This window comes from Gymnoscopelus braueri (assembly GCF_963280865.1).
Source record: "Gymnoscopelus braueri genome assembly, chromosome: 18".
Classification (NCBI taxonomy): Eukaryota; Metazoa; Chordata; class Actinopteri; order Myctophiformes; family Myctophidae; genus Gymnoscopelus; species Gymnoscopelus braueri.
In genome coordinates this window covers 29549937-29569119 of record NC_137618.1, presented here as the reverse complement: position 1 = coordinate 29569119, position 19183 = coordinate 29549937, and the positions used below count along the sequence as shown (strand labels likewise).

Here is a 19183-nt window from a genome sequence, read left to right as displayed (position 1 = left end):
CCGTTCTTCTTAAGCCTTTTTAAGCCGTTACCCAAGCCTACGGCCTATGGGTAATCCGGCCCTGCCCCAACCATAGGCAGGTGTCTGTCGCCCGCATGAGCATCCAAGCCACCTGCAACCTGCTGATGGGGTGTAGCGGCCCACTGTACTCCAAGCGTCAGTATGGGATGGGTGTGGTGGGCAAGTGGATGAACCGCCACTACCAACGCAGTTACAGGTATTACTTTACATACTGGATCACCTTTGTCCACGTACTAATTACCCTGCTGACTTGTTTTACATAATGGCTTTGCCAGCATTGGGTTTGCCCAGCATTCTACTACGAAACTAGTACGGAGGAACAAAGTCTCTTATGATAGAATTTGAGTGCAATCAACTTTATTCATATTCGAACAATTTCTCTTGCTTGCTGGATGTTAAGAATATTGTAATATGTTTTGATGGTTATTTTGTCACGTTTATATTCTATAAAATAAAGTTTAAGTTTGTCTATTTGTTTCCCTGGACATGCCCAGATGTAAAGAGCCCCAAATATTTTAAATGTTTTTAAATATTTTACTTTTTACGTCTTCAATTTTACAGTGGAGGATGGCTGACGTGGTAGTACTGTCATCATAGATGACTGATGTCCATATATAGACCAGACAAACTCGTCGACTCAGAGTTCTGCTGGTAGTCACATACATGTTCATATTGTGTCAGGTCTGGTATCACTGTAAGACATATTCCACTGGGTAGTCATATGACAGCGATTCCTGGAGCTTGAGGTAGGCCTTCTCCGGTTAAGTTCATCCCTGCAGCGGGCCAATTAACCACTTAGCTTGTTCTTACACATAGAGCTAATCGGTAGCGGAATCAGGCAAAACGGTAGCTGTTTCTGCTGTGGAAACACACAATCTCTGACAAGATGTTATCACAACGAGCAGAGGAGGAGGACAGCAAGGGAGACAGCCGACTGAAAATCAAGGAGCCACCCAGCTTGGTCATAGCTATTCCTCCTCAAGAGAAGCAGCGGGACACCGCTGGCCATAGCCCTGCTAAACAGCCAGTGAGTCCACCTCTGAGGATGAGCGAGGCCAGCCTCCTGGATAGCGAGGATAGCCTCCTGCCCGCACAGTCCTCTCCAACACCAATCCACTGGACTGTACGCCTGATGACACTCTGTAAGAGTGCTCTCAGGAGTACAGCCCAGTGGTTTGGCGTTGGAGACGACTTTGAGCTGTGGCAGAGGAAGAGCCGGCATCACTGTAGCCAGCGCTTTGGCAAGCTCAAGGCCCAATACAGAGAGCCTGAGATGTTCACCAGCATCGATCAGGGCCTGGACTCACCAACAGCACACACGATGCCCAAGATCGTGGACCCTATGGGCAGGCAGGGGCCAGATGAAAGGGAGGGTCATCCTCCGCGGACCCCACATGCCACCCAGGTGGCTTCAGTCACCCTGGGAGGCAGTTTGCTGTCCACCAGCCAGGACTCTCGTTATAACCGTTACCCCAACCGCACGCAGGAGTCTGTCGCCCGCATGAGCATCCAAGCCACCTGCAACCTGCTGAATAGGTGTTATGGCCCACCGGACTCTAAGCAAAAGCGTCAGTATGGGATGGGTGTGGTGGGAAAGTGGATGAACCGCCACTATCAACACAGTGTCAGCAGCCATATCCAAAAGCAGCTAGATGAATACCACAGTTACAGGCCCTATTTTACATATTGGATCACCTTTGTCCACATACTAATCACCCTGCTGACTTGTATTACATATGGCTTTGCCCCCATTGGGTTTGCTCAGCATTCTACTACGGAACTAGTACGGAAGAACAAAGTCTACTATGATAGTGTAAGATATACCCAGCAGGAAAACTTCTGGATCGGACCTCGTTCTGAGGACTTGATCCACCTGGGGGCCAAGTTCTCTCCGTGCATCCGCCAAGACCGCCATATTTTCAATCTGATCCAAAAAGCCAAGGGCCTGGAGAGAGAGTCAGGCTGCTGTGTTCAGAATGACAACTCCGGTTGTGTGCAGACCCTCAGGCCTGAATGCTCGAAGACAATGGCCACCTTTGTGAAATGGAACAATGAGACAGTGGACATCCTCAGGTCCTCTGGCGCCGTCTGTCACCAGGACCCCAGAGTGTGTGAAGATCCCGCCTCGACAGAGCCACACACTTGGCCTGATGACATCACCCAGTGGCCAGTGTGTACATCCCCCCACAAGGCAAAACATACAGGCTACAGCCACATGGACTGTAACATTATAGGTAGACCATGCTGCATAGGAGCCAAGGGCAGGTGCGAGATCTCTACTAGAGAGTACTGCTCCTTTATGCATGGTTACTTCCATGAGGAGGCCACACTCTGCTCACAGGTCCACTGTCTAGGTGAGGTATGTGGCTTGTTACCATTTCTCAACCCCGACGTCCCTGACCAGTTCTATCGCCTCATACTCTCGCTCTTCCTCCATGCTGGGCTGTTTCACTGTCTGGTGTCGGTGGTGTTCCAGATGACAATACTGAGAGACCTTGAGAAGTTGGCAGGGTGGGTCCGTATCTCCATCATATACGTCCTTAGTGGCCTAACCGGTAACGTGGCCTCCGCACTGTTCATGCCCTCTAGAGCTGAGGTGGGACCAGCAGGGTCACAGTTTGGCCTCCTCGCATGCCTGTTTGTAGAGCTCTTCCAAAGCTGGCAGATGCTGGAGAAGCCGTGGCGGGCTTTTCTGCAGCTGCTGTGCATCGTCGCCTTCCTTTTCCTGTGTGGCCTGCTGCCTTGGATTGACAACATCGCCCACATCTTTGGCTTCCTCAGTGGCCTTCTGCTCTCCTTTTCCTTCCTGCCCTACATCACCTTTGGGACATTTGACAAGTACCGGAAACGCCTCCTCATCGTTGTATCCCTGGTGGTCTATGTTGTCCTGTTCGTCTCGCTCGGGATATGGTTTTACGTCCACCCCATCAACTGGCCGTGGCTGGAGTACCTCACCTGTTTTCCATTCAGCGGCAAGTTCTGTGAAAAGTATGGCTTATAACACGATATACTGTACACTGACATGTCTGAAATATGCTGCTAACAAGGGAACTATACTGTATATCTGTTACAAATGTAACCGCCTACTTTTATTGCTATTGTTTTTTAAATCATGCACCATGTATAATGTATGTCCCCTTTCTGACAACTGAAAATAATGGGAGTTGTATGACAAATAATTTCACACACTTTATTCATTGAATAATTTAAGTTAAAAATTATTTTGTATTTATTGAAGTGTATTTATTTTTTAAACAATCAAAAAGTGATGTGTTTATTTTTGTATTTCTTTGCTTAAAAATTAAAGGGATATTTCACTTTAAAAAAAACTTGGTAATTTTATCGTCTACTCAGGCTTTTGTGAGCCCCCCAGACCGTTTTTAAGTTGCTTGATTCAGTATTTAGATATTTGACATGAATTTTATCAGCCACGCCCCCCTCAATATTTATTTTTTAAACAATCAAAAAGTGATGTGTTTATTTTTGTATTTCTTTGCTTAAAAATTAAAGGGATATTTCACTTTAAAAAAAACTTGGTAATTTTATCGTCTACTCAGGCTTTTGTGAGCCCCCCAGACCGTTTTTAAGTTGCTTGATTCAGTATTTAGATATTTGACATGAATTTTATCAGCCACGCCCCCTTCCTATACAAACCCATTATAACTTCAAACTCCATTTTTAACATGTTAGATTCATCAAAAACGCCCGTCCTTGGTTCTGGTGACTCACCCTGCCCTCCTAATACGCAAGGGGGCCGTCTTGCTAGCTAATCACAATACTGAATGGAGTCAACCAATCATGTACAAAAAATAAATACATTTATTGAAACACTCTTTATGATGGAAGAAACCATAACTTAAAAAAAACAAATTTATGTTTTTTTTTTAGTTATGTTTTCTTATATAGGGCTATGCACATGTGTCATGTGACACTGGCCAATCACAGTCCTGAATAGACTGTGATTGGCCAATCACGGTGCAGGGTTAGGCGGGGTACATTTTTGGCCAATCACAGCGCAGGATTTGTTGTACAAATATCCAAACCTCACTTATAGGGGCGGTTTCACCGCCCAAAAATCACACCCAGTGTGAAGTGGGCGGTGTCTTGCTAGCTAATCACTATACTGAATGGAGTCAGCATCTAAGTTAAATATACTAGTGTCACATCAAGTGGTTTTAGATTAATTTCATCATATGTCTCACTAGCCAATCACAGCATGTGGAATTGGAGCACTATGTCACTGTTGTTATTTAACAGTGGTCATCACGGTGATGGAAGCTCACTTAAAAGAATAATGTGTTTTTTTTAATACCCTTTCCACCCACAATGTGTGATTCACTTAGTCCTATTTATAGGGCTATGCACATGTGTCATGTTTCCCTAGCCAATCACAGTCCTGAATAGACTGTGATTGGCCAATCACGGTGCAGGGTTAGGGGGGTACACTGGTGGCCAATCACAGCGCAGGATTTGGTGTGCAAATATCCAAACCTCACATATAGGGGCGGTTTCACCGCCCAAAAATTCATGAAAAAAGTTATCAAAAAAACTCGGCCCCCTCGCGTATTAGGAGGGCAGGGTGAGTCACCAGAACCAAGGACGGGTGTTTTTGATGAATCTAACATGTTAAAAATGTAGTTTGAAGTTATAATGGGTTTGTATAGGAAGGGGGCGTGGCTGATAAAATGAATATCAAATATCTAAATACTGAATCAAGCAACTTAAAAACTGTCCGGGGTGCTCACAAAAGCCTGAGTAGACGATAAAATGACCCAAAGTTTTTTTGAAAGTGAAATATCCCTTTAAGTCAAATCTAAGTTTTTAAATTGATTTCAAGACTTTCCACTTTTTTATAAAGTGGTCTAGGACTCTGCCACTAATCGGCTAATTAGTGGCAGTAATGATCTGCAAAATCTCAGTGGCAAAAATGGACTCAAGAGGTTAGACTCTAACCTCTTGAGTGTCGATCTAACGTGGTCAACCCAAGATGATGTGAAATCACTCCGTCAAACGTCAATCGGTCGGATTGGCGGTGCGGCGTAGGTGTGAGGGTCGCGCAGATTAAATAAGGGAAGAAAGAAAAGAACAAGAACAACAAGACAGGGTGCATTTTTGCCACTGAGATTCAAACCGTTAGAGTGAGCGACTTCATGCACTCCATATTCGGACATATTGGTCAACCCGGAACTCTATTATGGTCATGGTTGACAGGGTTTGTTTGGGTTTGATGTCATGCTGTCACAGTCAGTTTGACACAAGCCACACGGAACTCTATGGTTATGTCTGAGTCATGGTGAACTCTATATATGGTTACGTCTAAATTATAGTGACTTCTTAAACCCAGACTCAGTCAATCTCCTCTCACTTCTCATCTCTGCTCAGACTGTTGAAGCGTGAGTGTGCAATTCCATCATGATGGAGGGGCCGCTAAGCAAGTGGACTAATGTTGTCAACCGCTGGCAATACCGCTGGTTTGTTTTGGACCACAATGCTGGCTTGCTGTCATACTACACATCAAACGATAAGATGATGCGAGGCTCCAGAAGAGGCTGTGTACGTCTCAGGGGAGCTGTGATTGGCATCGACGACGAGGACAACAGCACTTTTACCATCACTGTGGACCAAAAGATGTTCCATTTCCAAGCCCGAAATGCAGATGAGCGAGAGAGGTGGATCAACCCCTTAGAGGGAACTATCCTCCATCACACCCTCCAGCTGAGGGAGGTTCAAGACCTTGACAAGAAGCTTGCCGAAGTGGACGCCTACTTGCAGATGCTGATCGACAAGTTGAAGCTCTTTGAGGAGATCAAGGACTGTATGGATGCATCACGCAGTAAGATTGACAATATAATGGAGACAACTTGCAGTATGGTAGAGTCCATTAAGCAATGTATTGCATTATCCACAGACCCTTCTCAAGTGTGTAAATCAGAACTCTGGCCCTGCACACTGTCCGTGGGTCCTGTAGTCATGGCGATGGACAGCCTACAGACCCCAACACTAAACAGCACAGGGAGTGCTATGTCAGGTCCCAGTAGTAGCGCCACCTTCCCCACCCGCATCTCCCTCCCCTCTCCCTCAGTGCCAGATGTCTCCTACTCCTCCAGTGAGGACGAGTTTTACGATGCTGCCGAGTTCGCCCAGAGCAACAATTCCCCCAAACACTGCAAACAGTGTTTTGGAAGGGGCAAGGTGGCAGTGGGAGGCCCCAAAGGATCTCGTTTGGGCAACAAAGACGTCATTTCAACACTTCGCACAGCAGTGCCAAGAGGCAAGGCAGCTGAAAGCCTCAAATGGTCTCCTTTGGGGCCTCCAGCCACCTTGCCCCTTGGTGATCATAAAACAGTACAGAAACAACCCGAAACCAATGAATCGCTGAACTCACCCACATCCAAAGAAACCACAGATACAGCATCATCACTCAGCAAATTCATATCCAACATCTCCACAGATTCAGACCCATCACTCAGCTCATCCACATGCAACAGCACGACAGATGCAGATCCATTTGACAGCCAAGATGACCATGATGACACTGAGGAGTTTGAGCCGGTGGAGGAGCAAAAGAGTGTTGTCTTGCACCTGTTGTCTCAGGTCAGACTCGGCATGGACCTCACAGCGGTGGCCTTGCCAACATTCATCTTGGAGAAGAGGTCTTTATTAGAAATGTACGCAGATTTCTTTGCACACCCAGAGTTATTTGTAAGTATCGCTGAGCAGCCGGAACCCCGGGAGCGCATGCTACAGGTGGTGAAATGGTATCTGTCATCGTTCCATGTAGGAAGACAGGGTTCGTTAGCCAAGAAACCCTACAACCCCATCCTGGGAGAGGTCTTCTACTGCCACTGGGATCTACCCAATGAGACGGAGGAACTGGTGCTGCCCAAGGAGACAGTATCAGATGGTCCAATCCCGTGGTCTTCGCCCAACAGTTTGTGTTTTGCAGCAGAGCAGGTCTCGCACCACCCACCCATTTCTGCATTCTACGCAGAGTCTTACAGTAAGAAGATCCAGTTCAACGCTCAGATCTGGACTAAGTCAAAGTTCCTAGGGCTATCTGTAGGTGTCCACAATATCGGCCAAGGCTGTGTTTCATGTTTCGAACATGACGAACACTACATTCTCACTTTCCCTAATGGTTATGGCAGGTCAATCCTGACGGTCCCATGGTTCGAGCTGGGTGGGGAGTGTACCATCTCATGCTCCACGACAGGCTACAGTGCCAACATTATGTTCCACACCAAGCCTTTCTACGGTGGCAAGAAACACCGGGTGACTGCAGAAATCTTTGCACCAAAGGATAAGAAGTCTTTCTGCTCCATTGAGGGAGAGTGGAATGGAGTGATGCATGCCAAGTGGGCAACTGGGGAAAAATCCTTGTTCATAGACACCAACAAGATGGAAATCATTAAGAAGAAGGTGCGGAAGTTAGGGGACCAGCTGGAATATGAGTCTCGCTGCCTGTGGAAAGATGTGACACTGAATCTGAAACTTAAGAACATTGACGCAGCGACAGAAGCCAAATGCCGGCTGGAGGATAAACAGAGATTTGATGCCCTGGAGAGGAAGCAGAATGAACAGCAGTGGGAGACGAGGCTGTTCCACAAGGATGGAGAGCGATGGGTCTATCGTAAGCCTCTACTGAAGAGATTAGCTTCTTGGAGGCACTAGGGAAGACAGCGACAAAACACACACCAAACATACACACATACACACACACACACACACGCACACACACACACACACACTTCATAAGAACTCTTTTGTAAACCACTTAGCCTTGGAGTGACCGACTGATGATTGAATATGTACACAGCTTTGCAAGTCCGGTATCAAAAACAAAGATGTATAATTACATTTAGTAAAGCTCCTCCACCACCACCATGCCGCACCACCCTCCCTCATGCATGAGGCCTAAGGGAATGCCCATAAAATCATTGAAAACACAAAATATTGACAAGGCAGGCGTGCTGTCAGAATCAGGCTCGAGTCCCGTGAGTCGCCCTCGAGCAAGACGGGATAGCTGAGTGAGTTCCCATGCCAAGCGAGTGCCTGCGCTGAGCGGTACGAAGCCTGCTTCATCCGACTCAGCGCCGACCGAGGATAGTAATGACATGGTTTCCTCTTGTCCACTTCCCTACAAGTTACTTTGATCAATATATAAATACACATTCTATTTTATTTTCCTTGCTCAAATACAAGCACATAATTCCCAGTGTCGATTATGTCACAATATCAATAGGTATTTCGTCAAAAATGTTGTTATATTTGTCCTTATCCAGCCCTACATCACACAGGTCCTTTCACACTGGGAGCGACACCGCCTGTCCTTTCTCAGGTCTGTGTGGTTACACAGCGCTCCTCATGTGAACACACTTTTGCACATGTTGCATAGAAAACACATGTCAACCCTGGCAGTGTGTGTGTGTGAGACAAGCACGAACATGACAGTTCACAGGATCACTCCCGCTTGTTGCTATGCCTGTCAGATTGAAAATGAATTTCTGGGCGCGCCAGTCGCTTCCCCGTGAAAGTCTTACTATGTTATTGTCGTGTCATATTGTCACATCGCGCCACGTCATCATCAGCTCTATAAAACCGGGGTCCCTGGCATCCTAATCTGTTTAATATCCACTGCTCATTCTGATGTTGCAGAGGTTCACCTGCAAACGCTTAATACAGTTTCATGGAACTACCTGTTGAAGAAGATGGAGATATCCTATCTGGTTTCAGAACAACCCGCGTTCTCAGAGATTGTGCAAGGGAGAAGACCATATTTGTCCACGGAACACTGGCAGACCAGACGGCTGTGGTCCTGCTGGAGAAGACTCCCATCACGGAGGACAGCTTGGATGAGCTGTTCAGTGGTTCCAGGATGAAACTGGACATGAGAAATGACACCTGCAGCACTTACCAGCTGCAGCCCCCAGCCCATCTCAACAGGATCATGACCACAGTGGTGTGTCCCGCCACAGAGGAACATATGAAGAAGTACCAGAGTGGGGAGATGTATCTGGTGGAGGAGACAGAAGCGGACTACAACTCCATCACTCTGGCATACATTGAACAGCAGAGCTTTAGTATTCAGTGGATGTACAATGTTCTAGAAAAGAAGGCAGAGGCTGATCGGATCGTTTGTGAAGATCCAGACCCGCAGCTTGGCTTTGTGCTCCTACCGGACGTCAAATGGGACCAAAAACAGAATGACAACCTGTACCTGGTTGCAATAGCTCATCAGAAAGGCATCAGGTGTCTCAGAGACCTGACACCAGAGCACGTTCCCCTTCTGAAGAACATCCTTAAGAAGGGAGAGGAGGCCATATTCCAGCGCTACGGGTTGCCAGCCCGGAAGCTGAGGGTGTACCTCCACTACCAGCCATCATACTACCACCTCCACGTCCATTTCACTGCGCTGGAATATGATGCACCCGGCAGTGAGATGACAAGGGCCCATCTCATCCAGAATGTCATCCAGAACCTCCAGTTGTACCCACAGTATTACAGAAGCCACACCCTGTTCTTCACCTTGAAAGAAGGTGACGGACTGCTCAACAAGTTCAAAGAGGCAGGAAGGTTTTAGGGTACATCAAGGGTCCCCAGCCTGTGGTCTGCAGACCTCTGTGGTCCACAGACCATTCACTAGTATAATCCCCAATGCAATGTTTTGGATTTTTGTTTTTAAATTTCATATGAAAGAAGAGACTCATTGCTACAAAATTGGACCCAGCAGCTTTGGAAATATAGCTTATAGAATAATGTGAATGGGGAAAAAACCTACAGTACTTCCAACTATTCAATGACAGTAAACCTGTTCCATTACAGTGCACGCACGTCATAGCCAGGTGTGACATTCCTGCTTTTGTCTCCATAAAGGTCTATTGTCGCCAAATTGTCCACATTACTGTGTAAAACTTAGAGACCAGAATGTTATGTGTATAATAATTGTAATTGTATAATATCTGTCAGTTTGACCTGATTTCATAGACACATGTTTTTATTTGGATGAGACTTAACATAAACCAATGGAATAATATTGTAACGCTTACCCAACTAAAAGAAAATACAGATTTTACCACAAGAAGCTGATTGAATGAACACCAACATGGAAGTGAGTCTGGAAGGCTTTATATTCAATTTCTGATAAGCAAATGGTTTGTGTGTGTTCATGTATGTGTGGAAATGACCAGATACAGTTTTGTAGTAGGCAGTGTACACTGGCTGGCGCTGTTTACTTGGAATCCAGGCCTCCACGCTATGATACGAGGTTGCCTAAATAAGCTTACCTTCTAGAAGAAAAAAAAAATACTTTGGATGTGTGGAGTATTAAATTATATACTAAGGTACATACATGTGTGTGTTCTGTAACCTCAACAATGTGTCTGGGTACAATTATGCATGTACTTTATGCATCTGCGTTAACACCACCCAGCTTTGTTCGATTTGATTGATTAATTGAATACTTTATTAAAACATTTGTTAACAGTACTTGTAGTATAGTCTATGCTAGTAAGGCTATGCTAAAAGGATAACACAAAAAGCCCTGGGTGTTTGTTTCCATTGTGGTCCATTGTACTCAATTCATTAGTAATACATACTGCTACATACAATACAATACATATGTTTCTTTCTAAAAAACACAGTAGCATCAAAAGGTATATTTACAGAGAAAGGGGATGGGAACGATTGTACGAAAGCAAATTTCACCCACTTTTTAACCTTGTAAACCTGTGATGTGACAGTAAACCTGATTCTGAAAGGATGGGGATGCTACTACCAAAGTGTTCAAAGGTGTTAAAGTAAGCCCAATTGTATTTTAAGATCAGCCATTTAGGCTACAGGACTAGTTTTGAGTTTGGGTAGGGAGGGAGTCAAGATCTTTAATGGGTTTTGGTAGGGCATTCCACATTCGATGAACTTTACTAAAGGCTTTACTAAATATGCAACTACTGTTATTTAGTAGTAAAGTAAATGTAATACTTTACGATAGTATAATAGTATCTGTCCAACAATTGCAATATTCTGGATAAATATTGCAATTGTTGGACAATATATGTCTCATAAATGATTGAGACATACAGTATAACTTCCAACTCATGAGATTGCACAAACATTACTCAATACTGCATCTTCCTCAAGGATCATAAATGGCAGGGTCAGGAAGGCATTCATGTATACAGAGGTAGCGAGGGCAGTGCTCTCAATAAGCCAATCTGTAATAAAGTTAGTATCCTGTTCTGCACGGGGCAGGCTCTGACTGGAATGCATCAATCAATCAATTACGATTAACACAGTGTAGGATCTGAATACATGGACATTAGAAACATGTAGAGAATAAATCAAGACAGGCTTTAGCCTTTGAACAGAATATTTTGACTAAATATTATGTCTACTATTGACTTAATTTATGACTCAGAGGAAGATGCAGTAGCACCGAAACGTCAGTCTTCTATACTTTGCACCTTAATAAAAGAGGCTTCGATTGTCCGAGCTCCTCCAGTGTCTTCTCTACATTCTGTTGTGTTGTCCTATAGTATTTGGACATTGCAAACAACTTTCAGAACTTTGTGCTAGACATAAGTGTACTGTATGTACACTACAGTTGTTGACTGTAAAATGCTGATATAGCTAATATTATGGCAAATGTTCTTAAAATGTTTATTGAGAAAAGTTTCATAAACCTCAAAAACTGTAGGTAGGACAGGTACAGCGGAGAGGGGGAGAGAGAGAGAGAGAGAGAGAGGTCATTAATTCGATATTATTCAGACAGTTAATGGTCTGATTGGGGAATGAAAGCCGGCAGATGACTGCTATAAAAAATAAAATACAAAATAATAAAGGAAGGACGTAACCACTGGAGAAGAGGAAGAAAGAATGAAAGAACAGGAGAAAGAGCAAGAAAAGGGGATGATGGATGAGGGGAGCAAGGCGGCTAATTTGTGAGCGGCTGTTCACACCTCCGTGGCGACGAGGGCCCTGTAGCGCTGGCTAACACTAACACTAATGCACAACACCTGGCGCTGCTTTTTACTGGACACACACACACACACACACACACACAGCTGGGTGGAGAAGATTGGAGGAAAAACTGCAGCTATATGATAACATACCGAAACAGGACTTAAAGTTGCTAGCCGTACATTTTAGTAGTCAGGGGATATCGGATGTCAAGACATCTTGGTAGAGGTCTTTAGCCTCACATGTTCACACCATCTCATGTCATATACTGTAGGCCCTATGCATGGCAGCCATATTGGCTTACCAATGACACCGATTAAGGTTCAGTTCCATTCTGGTCATACAGAGTCAGGTTGTTGCATTATTGTGCATGTTGGCTCACTGGAAAGACCCTGCCACGCTAAATGGAACAGAGCCTTAATTAGTATCATTGATAACACCTGTGAAGGAAGATGTGGTCCAATTTCATTGCCAGAGAAAATCTCAGCCAAGCCTCTGACTGGCTGGGCTGTAGCAGTCGGTGGTTGCTCCGTGGTAGGTCTAAGGAGGTCGGTGTTTGGTCAACTTTAGTTAAATTATTTGGTTTTAAATGCAGTGCTCACTTTTCAATAGTTGTGCCCCAGCCAGACGTTAGATACGTATCTAGCCATCTAATCGTATGGCTACTACGAGACTAGAGGTAAGTAAACTCACTTTAACTGACTCTGCCAATGTGCAAGCATTGACTAGCCTGACACTCAGCCTGAATTTTCATTTCGTTTCACTCCATTATTCAGTCTGAAAGCCCTCTCAATGCAGCCGATTTCTGAGATGGGGGCGTGGCCAACGTTTTTTTTTCAAAGACTCTTTGGCGATTGGTTCATACTGGATTATCCCGATCCCGATTCGTCGTACAGATTTTCAACCGAGAAACACCCGCCTTCGACAGCGTCACCAGACCCTGAATGCGAGGCAAACGATTCAGGGGGTGGAGCCAGGCTAAGCATTGACAGTAATCAACAGAATTGTCAATGCTTCCACATTGACACACGTAAATCAAACACACTGATTGTTAATTGGACTAGCTGCAGCCTGCCTTTTTACCCTTCTGTAGTTTTTAACCTGTACAGGAAAAACAATAGAATGTCAGATCAAGTAAAGCTTCAAATGTTTCTCTATAATGATGATTTTAACATATTTGAATAGTGAGCTGGCTTGTGTCAGCAAGGCGGCTCCACTCCACACTGAATGCATGATGGTCTCATGGAGGTTGATCTACCTGCAGCTGGGATGAAACACAGCTACACACTGCTGGTGTTCATAACACCTGTTTTAGAAGCTCAATTACTGAAGATCTGAAAACCATTTTGAAGTTTTTCATGATGAAAAGACACATGACATGTCGGTTAATCTTTATGTGCTCACACTGAAGAACCAAATTACTGTATCTATCTTTTCCAAACACACTGTTACAAATTGTTACACTCCAGAGCAGTCTGTTCTGCACACATAGGCATACACACACACACACACACACACACACTCACACAGTTGTGATACATTTACACCGCTGTCAGCGCCGCAGTTCCAGTAGCACTATTGAACAAAACCCCCCCAAAAAATTAAAGGGTGTGCGTTATCGTGATTATTGGCCCGACAGTGATGCAGTCAGGAACGAGGCGGAGCTGAGTTCCACAAGCATCACTGAAGTGACAATAGAGGCTACTCCCTGAAACTACTTCCTGGGCTTGACAGCCCATACATCCAAACAGAAAAGTCCTATCTGATTGGATTAAACAACATTAAACTCAGGAGAAACAGGAGACCAGGGTTCGATTCCCGGGTGTTACACATGCTCGTTTAAATCTGGGAACCCATACGGTATAATAAAAGGAAAAAATATATTCTAGCAGAATCTGTCTGGCAAAATTATGCTCATTTAAGCACGGCTCGAGAGCCCATTATTTTGTTTTGCTCTAAACTGAGGAAGCTACTTCTAGGCGGTGTCAGGACATATTTCTTTGCTGTTATTCTTATTCATGACAAATAAACCAGATACTGTTCATCTACAACAAATATTTGATCTGATTATACAAGCTTTTTGTTTTGTCTATTTAATCTGTCTGTTCGTTTTCATATCTCAAAAACCGCTGATCCCATTGTATTCACACTTCACAGGCGTATTACAGAGGACTCAAGGAAGATCAGTGTCTATATGGCCTATGGATGTCACAGTTATAATCATAACATAATCATCTGATCTCAATTATTTGAGCTAATCACAATTATTTTGCATAATCAATAGAATCGGAAAAGAATTGAGGTACATAAGGTTTAAAATAGCTTATTTTTTCAATCGATCAATTAACTGTTGTTCCGAATGAAAGAAAGAATAGACAGATGTTTGAATTGTGTTAGTGTGGATGTTCCCTTTAAGTAGAATCGAGGCCAGGATCACTGTAGTTAGAGAAGCAGATTAAAGCAGCATTACATGTAATTATGAAATGGAGCCAACATCTCTGAGGGGGTGTGTGCGTGTGTGCGTGCGTGTGTGTTTTAATATGCAGTGCAGAGCCTTGCCCAGGGAATCGAGTCGAGTTCTCCATCTGGGAAATAAATGAATTAAAAGAGGAATTACACATCCAGGTCCTTGATGGGTTATCACTCTACCCCCCCCCCCCCCCCCACACACACACACACGTTCCTATTCTGGGGCAAACATTCAACGAAAATATCCGGTCTACAAGGTCACTACGCGACACGTGAGAGTGACGCCTTGTACCGTAGATCGGCTATTCTCACTATTTTCTGAGAAATACTTTTTGGGGGAAATCTTTTTATCGTCTCACTATCAAGGTATTTGGTCCTAAATATTGTGATTTGTTTTCAGCCTACCTGATAGTCAAGGAGATGATAAGAAACCAATAAGTTCACACACTTGAAGGACGACATTATAGACTTATTGGTCATATGGTTGAGTTGTTGATTGATCTTTCTCAGTGGTTCTCAATGTGGGGTTCTGGGACCCTCAGGGTTCCTTGAGGATGGACCTTCACGGGCCTGTAACTCTGAGAGTGTACAAATAGAACCCATTTGGGGTTTAGGTTCCATTTGTACACTCTCAGAATTATGGGGGTCTTTGAAATCAAAACGTTTGAGAACCACTGACCTATCAGACCACACATTAGTAAAACAAAATGGCTTTAGTGTAATGCATACAGTATTTGCAACTTCTGTGCAGATTTGACTTCTCTCTCTCTCCCACTCAGAGAGATACACAAACGAACAAACACAAACATTTGCCCAGAGCCGAGATGACACGCTGTTGCATTTATTCATCCGGTATCGACCGTTTTGATGTCTTTTCAATCATACGGTTCATCTCCATTTTAGGAGGAAACCACAGCGATTCAGCGGTCGGCTGTCTGATGACAACAGAACCATCGACCTAGACTGTGGTTCAGAACAGTTGCTGTTTAACAGTGGATAAACATTTATCACAAAGAGAGTGGTTGTAGTACTGGAAGTAGCAATAATAGTTGTAGTACCACTAATGGTAGCAGTAGTAGTAGTAGCAACAGTAGTAGTAGTAGTAGTAGTAGTAGTAGTAGTAGTAGTAGTAGTAGTAGGGATGGGAGGTCAGGTCATTTGTAATTGTGTAACACATTTCATGCAGATCATTGCACTTTATTAAATACAGCAATAGTGGCAAAAATATAAATTGATGCACCCTAACCTCACACCCACACATGAACATAAAGTATTTAAAAACCCCACTTGAATCCAGACATAACTGATGAATGGAATGATGTCACATCTGGAAACTTTAGGATACTTACACTAAAGGTCTGCCCCTTTCTGCATAATAAGAAAGCAAAGTTGGAGGTGGAAAATAACGTTACTGTTTTGAATTTGTTGAATAAATGGATCAAGTTTTATTTAAAAAACAGCTTGTTTGGCTCTTACATGGACTAGAACTGATCAGTTTGCTGATAATCTTTTTTTATACAATCAATTAAATTGATAATTAGTTCAAACATATCAGACAGTCTACATTACCCAAAAGGAAATGCATGTATATAAGTCAATCTGACCAGAGCAGGGATAAAACATATCCCCACCGGCCATAAAAATTTATGACAATAGGAGGGGATATCAAAAGCAGAGGCATGGATTTACCCCCAGCAAATCCAACCCTAGTTGTTCTGGTAGTGTAGTTAGTGGTAGTAGTATTAGTAGTAGTTCATGTATGACGAGACATCGTCCAAAAGTCCGCACTGCCAAGGACGACTTATGACGACTTTTAGTTTTTTTGTGGTTTTATAAAAGATTGCGCTGTTCTCTATCACCCGAGTGATCACTTTCACTTTCTACTCACAAGGATCCGGAAATAACGTCATCCGAAGATTTCCGCCTCCGTCCACTTTCTGTTTAGCTTTTTCATGAAAACAGCTGTATCTTGAGTTGATTTTTTTTGCCCCATTTCGCGAGACAAGCTATTTTCAATGTGCTGCTACAAGAGAAGGCTTGGATTGTTTTTTCTCTGGGCGACGCATACATTTTCTGTGGCCAGTTGAAAAGGTAAGGAAAGCGTGCATTTTTGGCGAGAGATGGTATATTTCACATGCTGCTACAAGAGAAGGGGCCATCGCGGTTGGATAGTTTTTTTTCTCTGGGCGACGCACACTGATACCGGGTGTGTTTACAAATGGTCAGACAAGTGATCATAATGGATCTACATTTTCTGTGACCAGTTGAAAAGGTTTAGAAAACAAAAATCGCTGGCAGTGGGCAAACACAGCCAGAAATAAGTTTGGCCGTGAATGAGTTAAATACCAATACCAAATACGTGTGTTAAAGGCCCTTTGCTAGTTGAAAGTGATATTAAAATGTTTCCATGTTGTGTGCAAGAAACACATTTAAGTTACTTATTTTTTACTCTGGCAAAAATGTGAATGCACAACCACACACACACACACACACACAGAGAGACAGGTCGGCAGTCTGTTTCCCATTGCCACAGCTTTTCCCGGTTGCTGGGCTGATGAGCTTTGATGTCATTAGAGTTGATGACATGTGACAGCGATGAAACCGGATAATGAAAATCAATAATGTCAGCTTCTTCTAAAGCCTCCAGTTGTCAGTGTTTGTAAATCCCTCGGCTGGCCAAGTCAGGCCTCACTGTACACACACACACAAACAATATGCATGAGATCCGTGTACTGTAACTGCACAGAGATACAAACTGAATATTGACTCTGACTTGTCTACCCACATACCAGCTTGACTCCTGGTTGCTCTGGAGCTGTGGTTCCCATACATTTTCATGTCCATGACACCCAAATTGATACATATTATAGCCACAGACCACCATCTGAAAAGATTTAGTGCCAGGGACCCCAATGACAGAACATTTGTGCATGGTGTTTAATTTGTTCAGATTATTCAGAATATTTCATGATTTTACGTCAAAAATAACATATCTACAAGCTCACAATGCAACACATTGTGAGCACAATGCAACACATTGTGAGCTTGCAAGTATAAAATAGGGTTAAAGTGGTTAAACAGATTTTGATACCATATTAACTACTTTTTCAATCACCCCACTTTGAGAACCACTGCTCTAGAGATGTTTGAACACATGATTCCGATCTCAATTATTTCTAAAATATTTATTTATTTACTGCCCTCTGTTCTCAACCCTTCTGTATTACATTCTTGAGTGTGTGTGTGTGTGTGTGGGGGGGGGTGTACACAATAAAGGGTTTCTTACTCTAATTTGTATTCAATTCAAGCATGCAGCTTTCAAAAAGCACACTATGATGCTAGCACGCACCCGTGTGCGTGCGTACACGCACACGCGATGAACACACACACACACACACACACACACACACACGCAGATAGCAGGCTGTGACTGCGTACACCGACCTTGTATTTACTTTAATTGGAGACGATGGCTCGGTCAGTTTACCTTCAGTAAATAGAAATCGGTTTCCTTTCCCAGCTTCAAATAACGATCAAACAAAATCACCACTGACATTAGGCTTTCGGTTGGTGAACCGTGGACGTTGAATTCTTACAATCAAAGCACAAACAGACCACCATTTATACAGCATGTATAACATTTTAAAAGCTTTTACATACAAGGCAAAAAAAACATGTTTGTTTTCACAAACATTATAAAGTTATAAGAGAAAAAAGACAGAAAGTCAAATAGGATGAAGGGAAACGTCAGGACACTTGAGCTTCTCTCTCTGTCTGTCTGTCTGTCTCTCGTGTTGCTAGAATGAGTAGAACCGAGGTCTCCTCAGCCGCTGGCCTCAGAGCAGCTCTTACAGTCGTTTGACCTCAGATGGAGGAGATGGGAGACGACTCAAACGACAGACACAGCAAATTGATAAATAAGCCGCCGGTACCCCAGTCCACAATCCATTTCCTTTCCTGGCTATCTGGACCCAGCGTGTTCAATCCCACATTGCCTCAATATAGCATCACATTGTAGCACGCGCACACACACACACACACACACACACACACACACACACACACACACACACACACACACACACACACACACACACACACACACACACACACACACACACACACACACACACACACACACACACACACACACACACACACACACACACACACACACACACACACACACACCCTATAGTCGTCCATCAATCTCTATCACATCCAGGGAAACGGCTGAATGAAATGGAGTTGGAAAGAGAAACTCAGTGACTCAGAGGAACCAACCTTCCAACGAGAAAGAAAGAAAAAACCCCTGCGGTACTTCCTGATTCCCAACCAGGTCCAAACTGCTTCGCCTCTCTCTCTCTCTCTCTGTGTCAGTGTGTCTGGAGCTAATCTTGCAAACCACTGGACCGATCAGTGCCAGACTGTAAGCACACAGCCACAGAAGTACCTCCACTATTTTTGTTATTAATTATTTTAAATATTTAACTTTCATTTCCAAATGGAATTCGATGAGGCTCTGATTTGGGCTGAAACCTTGCCCAAATTTGGAGTCATACATCACTGATTATGTCATGGATGAGCGACGTCATACTGTAGACATTGACTGATGTCACCGGATGGTCATATGACGTCCAAGATCTACATTGGAGCTACATTGAAATACAAATTTTTGTTTTTGTTAATCTTGGAAACCCTATTTTCTTCAATTAATTCTAGTATATTCTTTGTTTTT

The 19183-nt window shown here is 43.7% G+C and overlaps 2 protein-coding genes and 1 pseudogene across 3 annotated transcripts; all 3 read left to right on the top strand.

The window, feature by feature from the left end:
- Positions 1 to 907: 907 nt before the first annotated feature.
- Positions 908 to 3022, top strand: LOC308073315 (inactive rhomboid protein 2-like; the record flags this gene model as incomplete). The annotated part of the gene is made up of 1 exon (XM_080412191.1): positions 908 to 3022. The coding sequence occupies one exon, from the start codon at positions 908 to 910 to the stop codon at positions 3020 to 3022; it is 2115 nt and encodes a 704-aa protein (XP_080268317.1).
- A 2411-nt stretch (positions 3023 to 5433) lies between these two features.
- On the top strand, positions 5434 to 7692 carry LOC308106067 (oxysterol-binding protein-related protein 9-like; annotated as a pseudogene). The gene is made up of 2 exons: positions 5434 to 6213; positions 6428 to 7692. The product of its transcript is annotated as an oxysterol-binding protein-related protein 9-like (transcript).
- A 1015-nt stretch (positions 7693 to 8707) lies between these two features.
- On the top strand, positions 8708 to 9601 carry LOC308073314 (m7GpppX diphosphatase-like; the record flags this gene model as incomplete). The annotated part of the gene is made up of 1 exon (XM_080412190.1): positions 8708 to 9601. The coding sequence occupies one exon, from the start codon at positions 8708 to 8710 to the stop codon at positions 9599 to 9601; it is 894 nt and encodes a 297-aa protein (XP_080268316.1).
- Positions 9602 to 19183: the final 9582 nt, after the last annotated feature.